An 8,562-nucleotide genomic window follows, 5' to 3' on the forward strand; every position below is an offset into this window, starting at 1 on the left:
CCTCTGCAAGCAGCTGATATTGGGCTGCCTTTAGGTGTAAGCAGGTGCGGGTCTCATGGCTCTGCGTGCATTAGCCCCGCACAAGTTCTAGGGCTAAAAGCCTTCTGGATCACGTTGGTACCCAAGTGATTCCCCCCAGCCTCCTTTGTGCTTACAGCGCTTTTGTCTCGGAGTCTGTGTTACACACAGTCGTAAAAAATTGTCTCAGAAGATGTGACCCTAGCTATGTTTGGAGAAGGACTGGGGGAAAGAATACCACCAGCGTTTTGACAAGTTATTTGGAATCTGCGGTGGTGAGGAGAGAAACAGCCCAGAATGAGGCAGTACTGCTCTACAGGCTTTAAAGTGGGACAGTGAGTGCATACCAGAGAAGGTGGATCTACAGCGAGAAGCGTGGTTTCTTTCTAGAAAGATCAGAGCGAGGTCAGAAAAGAGCGATGATGCGAGGGGTGGTTACAGCGAGGATTAGAAATCCCAAACATTCAGAAATAACAACGCAGAACCTCTCCGTGTCACGAGATTTATCTCTAAATTATGAAATGTTGTAAAGACTTGCTTTCATCTGCACTCTTCGCCTCCTTCTTTCGACTCTTTAACTTACAGGGAAATCGCGTTTCACAGTTTCCCTGCAATCGTAAAGACAGGCGCTTGCTTTGTGAACAAAGTGAAAGCACGGGAGTTAATGACTCCAGAAGTCCGGGATTTAATCTCAACACCCAACACCCCGATCTAAGGAGAAGGCAAAGACCTCGCTGAGTTACGGGGATGTTAGCACGCACCCTCACCAGAGTTTGCGTGTTTTAGGAAGACGACGGTCTCCTCATTTAGAGAGCTCAGGATCCGATTCATTCAAAGGATTTTCTGGTCTTTGCCCTTGTTTTAGCTCTATGCAGGGCAAAGGAGGAGCAGACAAAAACGTGGGGACCCAGCACACAGGACGTAGGGGTCGGAGGTGAGGAGGAGGACAGAGAGAGCATCGTGTAGCTAGGATGCTCGGGCTGCCTGGCTTTATCCGACTAATAATGAAAGGCAGCAAGCGTGTCAGAGAGTGTGAGAGAAACAGATCGATAGAGAGATAAAACTGAGATGGAAGGACCTGGCGAGGGGGTGGGGACAAGAGTAATAAAACACTACAAATGAGCAGGGTTACATCTGAACCTGATCTGAATGCACTCCGTGCTGGTGGAAGTGAATACATGAGGTGTAAGGCCATGGTGAGTCAGACCTAAATACAGAAACAGAGAAGGAAAAGTAGGAAGGAGATGGTTAGTCCTCACGCTGATGCTGCCCTGTAACCTGCCTTCACAGCTCTGACCCGACCTTATAGGTCCTGATCCTCCTTTAATCCTTCTGCTGTGTGGAGCAGCCCAGACCTTGCTAGCTCTGAGAATACAGATTGATAGCCCTTCCCTGCTGCCCTGGGCCACCGTGACCTTCAGCCTGTCCTGGAGCAGCGGCACGATGTGTCTTGGTCACGTTTTACCCGACTGAGTGCAGGAAATGCTCCATTCCACCTCGTTCGTGGAGGACCCGGGGCAGGACAACTTCTGACAACGCGCTGAACCGGTGGGTTTGGGGCCCTTTCCTAAGAAGGATGATTGACTGTGCCCACGTGTATGTACCAACGGAAGCAACCACAGAAGCCTCTTTGTTCAGCTCCAGATTTCTGAGGCAAATGAGACCGAGACATCCCAAAGCTAAGGAGGTGTGAGAGCATGTAAATGAAAACATGCTCCACCAGAAAAGGGCTGAGCACCCAGGTACCTTTCTCTGTTAGGGCGCCTGTTTGTCTCCCTGGCCCAGACACTCAGAGATGTTTTGCTCCTTCTGCCTGGAATTAATTTTGCATGACTTCCACCTAATCCTAGTAGCATGACCAATAACGTTAGAAATTCGGTTTTCCACACTGACCATCACTGTCCATGCTGCTCCCTTCTTTTGTCAGTAGCCTCAGCATGGAGACCAAGCACTGAAGAGACCCTGAGAAGGGGCAGGGACTATGCATACGGCTGTTCAAATGTAGTTGGAGCAGCCTCTCACTGAGAGACACAATGACCTAACTCCCCAAGGCAGCTATGGGTCGTATTTTCCAGCTCTAAAATTGTCTTTGGAGAAGTACAATTCCCCAAAGAAGCCTTCTCCACAACTCAGCCACAGCAGCTGCATGAGAAGTACTAGAGGCAAAGCAAATGATGAGAAGGGAGCTGTTGATACTGGCAAGTAAAACCTTCCCAAACTTAAAATTTACCCAGATGAAGATTTCAAGATGTTACACCTGTTTCAAGATGTCACGCTTACAGAAGTCTGGCAAAGTGCAGATCAACTGCCTTTAATATGAGCTAAACCGATCAAGCTAAAGACCGATGCTCTTGCTGGCAATCACGTGCTGGAGCGCAGACCTGCCCTGACAGCACTAAGGTTTCAACACGCTAAAACCACGTGGCCTGCGCAGACGGTATTGGGCTCCATCAGTTTGTTGCCTCCTTTGCTTTCATGGAGAATCATCACCGGTTTCTGAAGGAGCCAGCCCTGAGGAAGCTGGTGCTGGACTGGAAACTCATGGTCAAACAGCTGAATGCTGCTTTTTGAAATAAACGTTGGCTGACTGCGCTCCTCCCGGTCCCCCTCGCTACTCACCTCTGCCTGTCACATGATTTATATGAGACAAGAAGAGCTATGAAGGTGGTGGGTTTTTTTCCCAAAATGACCCTCACTTCTTAGTCCCATCGTTGTAAAAACAGTTCTTTCACCCAGCACGGGGAAGCGTGCCCTCGGCGATGCCTCCCAGTCGCATTACACTAACTCATTTGCCCGGGAAGAGGTACTTAAAGTCTACCATAAACATTTCTATCCTTGTGGAGTGTTTAAACTGTCTTTTTATGGGCACACTCTGCCTGCATCAGGGATGCATTTCTTGACAAGTGCAATGGTTAATGATTCAGCAGATAGTAAAGCCATTTTTTTCATAAAAATTAATGCAGTAGAGGAGGGGATGCATGCAGGGATTTAAGAAATGTGCAGTTTAAATACATAAGGACAGTGCTTTGCAAGGTAACATTTTTTTACATTTAGGTATCCCCAAAACACTGCCCAAAATAGCTAGATCTTGATGATGTGGAAGCAAAGACGAGAGTGACGTGTGGGTGAGCACGAGGCAGTCTATGCGTCTCTCTCAATTCTGGTGGGGCATTCATGGAACGTACCACTGAAAGATGGAAACCGCTGTGCCATACAGCAGCGCGTCTGTTTTCTCATCATTTTTCTATGGATGAAGAGCAGATATTCACCAAAACGTGTATGGAACGGCCCCTAAGTATGTGGAGATTCACGTGGCATCCGCAACCGCACCTGAGCGCGACCGGGCAGCTCAGGGGAGCTTTTAAGAGAAGACGGGTGGTGAAGACGAGGCAAACGGCAAGCAGGGGCCGGCGGTGAGCGGGGCCCGGTGTGGAGACAGCACTGGAAAACGGAGGTGGCGGCTGGCTCGGTGCCAGTGACCCGCACGGGCACAGCCGGTGACGATCTGCTGGCCGAGGCCCGGCCCGGGCAGGCCCAGCCGCCGCCTGAGGCCCAGGGACACGGCTCCTGCCGTGCCAGGGTCGCGGGAGGGGCTCCCCGGCCTGCGGCACTGCCCGCGCCCTGGCGAGGAGGAAGGCCGACGCCCCGAGGGGTGCCCGGGGGGACGGCCCGCCCCGGCCGGGCCCGCCCCGCCGCCTCACGCCTGCCGGGCCGGGGAGGCGACGAGACGCCGCTCCTGCCGGCGGCGCCCACCCCGGCCGGCGGGGGGCGCCCTCGCAGCGATCCCTCCCCGCCGCCTGGCCCTCCGGCCGGCCAATGGGGAGGCGGCGGAGGCGGGTCCTGCGGCCGCCTCCCCCAGTCCGGGCAGGCGCCAGCGCCCGGAAGCGGCCGCTCTGCGCCGACGGTGCCATAGAGACGCGCGAGGTCGGCGGGGCGGGCGGCCGGGCCCCGCGCGGGGCGGCGGCGGCATGGCGGCCGAGGGGAAGGTGACGGGGCAGAGCCAGGAGCAGTTCCTGCTGTTGGCCAAGGCGGCCCGCGGCGCCGCCCTCGCCAGCCTCATCCACCAGGTGCTGGAGGCCCCGGGCATCTACGTTTTCGGGGAGCTGCTGGACATGCCCGCCGTCCGGGAGGTGAGACCGGCCCCCCGCGGCCCGCACCGGGCGGTGGGCCCCGCCGGGCCCTGCCCGCGGCCCCCCTCACCCCCTGTCCCCGCAGCTGGCCGACACCGAGTTCTCCCCCGTCTTCCGCCTCCTGACCATCTTCGCCTACGGCACCTACGCGGACTACCTGGGTGAGGAGGCCGGGCCGCTGCGGGGGCCCCTTCCCCCCCTCCCCCAATCCCCGTGCCAGTGGGAAGCCGTGCCGGGGCCTGGCTCTGCGGCGGCAGCCCCGGCGGCCCGTCTGGGCCCGGCACCGCTGGAGGAGCCGGCCATAATTTAACGCTGCTGTTCGCCAGCGGCGTGAGAAGTTGCCGAGAGCGTCTTGGCGGGGGCGAGGGGGGAGGCTTGGGTGTCCGCTGGGACGCGTGGAGGTGCGTAAGTGAGGAGGGGAGGGCTTGAGGCTGAGCGGGGGAGAGGCTGCTCAGGAAAGGTCCTCTGAGCTGGGAACTGATGGGGATGGCTTGGCAGGACGAAGTGTCGCTGGGGGGGTTGGTGCGCAGAAGTGGGTGCTGCTGCGCAGGGCTGGGAAATGAAAAATGAGACATAAATTCTTATACTCTGTTCTTTCCCCTGACAACAGCTGAAGCAGCAAACCTCCCTCCCTTGACAGAGGCTCAGAAGAACAAACTGAGGCACCTGTCAGTCGTCACTCTGGCTGCCAAGATCAAGGTAGCAGCCCTGTTTTTCCCCCACCCCGAGTTCTCCTTCCACTGGAATTACCTCATGCCAGTTACCATCGTGTTTCCACAGTGCATCCCCTACTCGGTGCTGCTGGAGCAGTTACAGCTGAAGAACGTCAGGCAACTGGAGGACCTCGTGATTGAGGCTGTGTACGCAGATGTGCTGCGAGGGAGCTTGGACCAGCGGAACCAGCGCCTGGAGGTGGATTACAGCATTGGGAGGGACATCCGGAGGGAGGAGCTAAGCACCATCACCCGCACATTGCAGGAGTGGTGAGGAGGAAGCCCCTGATACTAACACCCAAAAAAGGTTGCAGGAGTGACCAGCAGCTTCCCTGGATCCTCAGCATGTCACTGCGGGGTAGTGCTGTGAGGTGGCCTACCCAATCCCCTTTCCCACACTCCAGTAGAAAATAATTTTCCAAAAATAATTTTCCAAATTCCCCTGTTTGTTGCTGGAGGGGCGATGAGACCGCCGCAACCTTTGGGCAGCCCTGGCTGCTGGTGGAAGGCTTTCTGAGTGTAGATCTTTAGTTCCTAACCTCGTGCCACGTCGTTATTTGTCCCCCTCACAGGTAGTAACGTCTCTACAACTCCAGCTCCTGTTTCTTCCCTGCCGGCTGTAGCTGTCACCTTGCGGTCTTTTTCGCCTCTAAAGTTGAAATCTGTCATCTTTCACATTTCTTCCTATGCTGCGTAAATTACCTGGCCTGTTCAGTTCTGCGTCTTCTCTCCAGGTGCCAGGGCTGTGAGGTTGTCCTGTCAGGCATCGAGGAACAGGTCAGCCGGGCGAACCAGCATAAAGAGCAGCAGCTGGCGCTGAAGCAGCAGATAGAGAGCGAGGTGAGTGGGCTGAGGTGGGAGCAGCCAGCGCCCCTCACCGTAAAATAATGGGAACCAGTACCCTGTGAGTGTTACGGTCTTTGCTCGAGCAGGGCATTACCTTTTCCCTAGGTCAGACCCCCCAGAGGGTTGTGCCTGAAGAAGTGTCCTAACCAGCTGAACACTCCTCTGCAGCACAGGGGCCTGGACAGTTGTTAACTCTTTTGTTACCTGAGCTGGCAGCGCTTAACTCCAGGGCTTGTTTTGGGTGGGGGGGGAAACAACAACACAAAAAAACCCTAAAACAAACTAAAAAACGTGGGAAATTCCTCGGTTCTTGCTTCTCTGCTGTTGCAGGTGGCAAACCTGAAGAAGACCATTAAAGTGACGACAGCAGCTGCTGCAGCAGCCACATCCCAAGACCCGGAGCAGCACCTAACAGAGCTCAGGGAGCCGGCCCCTGGCACCAACCAGCGCCAGGCGAGCAAGAAAACTTCCAAAGCCAAAGGGTGAGGAGTGAGGAGGGAGCGAACGGACAGTGTGTGCGTTCAGGAGGGGAACCGAGAGGAGCCCTGTTTTGGGGCGGTGAGGTTACTGGCTGCGGGGGTCCGCTCCCTGGAGGACGGGGGGTGGTCAGAGATGTAGTCCCAGTTGAGCTTTTCTCCCGCTAACTTGAGGGGAGATCTCTGCGGCTCTTCATCTGAAGCAGAGTTCGTGAGCCTTCCTTGCGTTCTCCTCTTGCAAAGAACATCAGCTGCTCTTCTTTGTGTGCATCTATGAAAGGAAGTCGGGGTGAGCCTGGGTGTCCACTCTGAAATTTTTTCTTCTCCCCTCTCTCCATAGGCTCCGGGGCAGTGCGAAGATTTGGTCTAAATCAAACTAGTTGGATCTCCCTTCACAACTGGGAGGGTGAGAGGAAGAGATTGGGGGGACGGAGGGGTAGCGAGGGTCCCAGGTGTGATCCTTCTGAGCTCCTCTCCGAGATCCATCTTGCCAGCTAATTCTCCTGCATGTTTGTTCTCTTTCCTACCTGCTTTACCGACTTCCCAGGCAATGCCTCCCTCCTTTTCATCACAGCATTTCACACTCTAAGCTTGCAGTTGTACGCGTTGCTGTGTCCCCTACCCCTCAAGCCCCCATCGCCACGGCCACGGTTTCTCTCTTTCTCTCTCCCTGTCCTTTTGACAGGTCAATTTAAAGAGCCACGAAACTGTGTCAGTCACCTTTGCACCCGCCGGGCATCACAGAAGCTTGGAAAGAGCGCGCTGGTGCTCGGCAGTCATTTTGGCTCTAGGAGACCCCTGGGATGCTTTGCTCCAGGGCGCAGCTGCCATCTTTGATTGTTTAATCTTTGTTTTGCTAGGTGGGAGGGTAGTTTTAAAGGGATTCTTTTAAAAAATATATATTACAAATATATATAAAACAATAAAAATATAGATCTATGGACATATCTGTACAAACTTGTGCTCCTGTGGTGGTGTCTGTCTGTCTGGTATACTGATTCTGGATGTTCCAAAGTAAGTCGTGATTGAGAGCCTCTGTCCCATTTCTGGGTGGAATATCCTCAAAATACTCTCTCCCTTTTCCAAAGGGCGGTGCCACAGCGGCTCAGTAGAGCTGGGACGAGGGTTCATAAAGCAGGAATGGATCGTAAATCTTACTGAAAAGGAGTTTCTGGTGTGATTGATGTGCATCTGGAACGCTCCAAAGAGGTGCTTTTCGGGCTGTTTCAGAGGAGGGTGCAGAGACGGAGGAAAAAGGTCGTATTTGTGTCAATACAACGTCCCCTGCGATCCCGGCCAAAGCGGGGTGTGATGTGGGGACTTGTGTGACAGAGCTGAAGGTGACAGAGTCAAGGCCCACCTGGGTGGGTGTTCGTGGTACAGATGCTGCTGAAGCTGTGCTTGGGTGATGTTGGGATCTGGTCGGGAGGGGGAAAAAGAAAAAATTAATTGATTCCGTGAGGTGACCTGAAAAAACCGTCAGATTCTTCAGCGGGTGCATCCTTGAGGCTGGCTTGAAGCCAAGCCGGAGGGATGCGAGCGTCACGCTGCTGCTCCACAGCGGTGAACGCTGATGTGAAGGTAGATGGACACCATGCGGCCCACACACGTTTGGTTCTGCCTCTTTTCTTCTGCCAGTGCTAAAATCTGATTCCCTGAGCCCGGGGGTCTGTGCGTGACAGAACTGCTGAAAAATTAACCCAGCAAGGGGAAGCCCTGGTCTTTGTCTGCGTGGAGGCCCCTCCAGTCTGTTGGCCTGGGTGAATTTTCTCATGGGTCTGCTCACTGTGCAGCAAAGTGAGGGCAGGAGCTGAGGCAGCGCAGGTGGGAGCAGGCAAGGGGCGGGGGGTGAGACCGCGTTTGGTTTAGCGGTAGCAAGGTGCCAGGTCATCTCAGTACTTGAACACCACAAAATGCTGGTTTGTGCGATACCACTGTCCTGCTGACTCTGGACTGCTGTTGTACAGCACTGGCGTTCAGTGGGGAACCCCTCTCACCTGACCCCATGAATTCAAAATGAGGTGGCTTCCTTCCCGGCACATGAGGTCGCAGCACAGGGAGGTGCCGAGCTGTCCCAGGGTGACTGCTGCCGCTGGCTGAGGTCTCCAAGAGCTCGGGCAGCCCCACGCTGTTCCCCCGCTCTGTGCCTCAAGGCGTCGAGTCCCGTAGCTGCCGCCATCTGGCAAGAGAGTGCCGAGCGGGAGAGATTTGGCATGAAGCTGTCCAGACCAGAGGTGCAAATCTGACCACAGGAGTGCGTAAGGGGGCAACCGAGCTGGGGTTGTCTCATCCCGCCCGGAGAGGTCTGGCCAATCCGCAGCACTGAGGAGTCTGCTTGGCGAGTCCCGTTTGCCCGAAGTTGCGGGGAGGGGTTGTGAA

General features: G+C 55.2%; 1 protein-coding gene across 2 annotated transcripts; it reads left to right on the forward strand.

The window, feature by feature from the left end:
- The first annotated feature begins 3,915 nt into the window (after positions 1-3,915).
- Positions 3,916-7,140, forward strand: COPS7A (COP9 signalosome subunit 7A). Of its 2 annotated transcripts, XM_075438350.1 has the most exons (8): positions 3,916-4,148; positions 4,234-4,309; positions 4,759-4,847; positions 4,929-5,131; positions 5,596-5,701; positions 6,038-6,189; positions 6,524-6,589; positions 6,869-7,140. In XM_075438350.1, the coding sequence occupies exons 1-7, from the start codon at positions 3,987-3,989 to the stop codon at positions 6,561-6,563; spliced, it is 828 nt and encodes a 275-aa protein (XP_075294465.1). In that variant the 5' UTR covers positions 3,916-3,986; the 3' UTR covers positions 6,564-6,589; positions 6,869-7,140. The 2 variants fall into 2 exon arrangements, with proteins under 2 accessions (XP_075294465.1, XP_075294457.1); XM_075438342.1 differs by having other exon boundaries at positions 6,524-7,140.
- Positions 7,141-8,562: the final 1,422 nt, after the last annotated feature.

The sequence above is a fragment of the Opisthocomus hoazin genome, chromosome 1 (genome assembly GCF_030867145.1).
Source record: "Opisthocomus hoazin isolate bOpiHoa1 chromosome 1, bOpiHoa1.hap1, whole genome shotgun sequence".
NCBI classification, from domain to species: domain Eukaryota; kingdom Metazoa; phylum Chordata; class Aves; order Opisthocomiformes; family Opisthocomidae; genus Opisthocomus; species Opisthocomus hoazin.

Excerpts from the sequence above, each read along its gene's own strand:
- COPS7A (XM_075438342.1), top strand. The coding sequence starts at position 3,987 with ATGGCGGCCGAGGGGAAGGTGACGGGGCAGAGCCAGGAGCAGTTCCTG. Across the intron at positions 4,149-4,233 it reads ACATGCCCGCCGTCCGGGAG|CTGGCCGACACCGAGTTCTC; the intron begins GTGAGACCGGCC and ends CTGTCCCCGCAG. Across the intron at positions 4,848-4,928 it reads CTCTGGCTGCCAAGATCAAG|TGCATCCCCTACTCGGTGCT; the intron begins GTAGCAGCCCTG and ends GTGTTTCCACAG.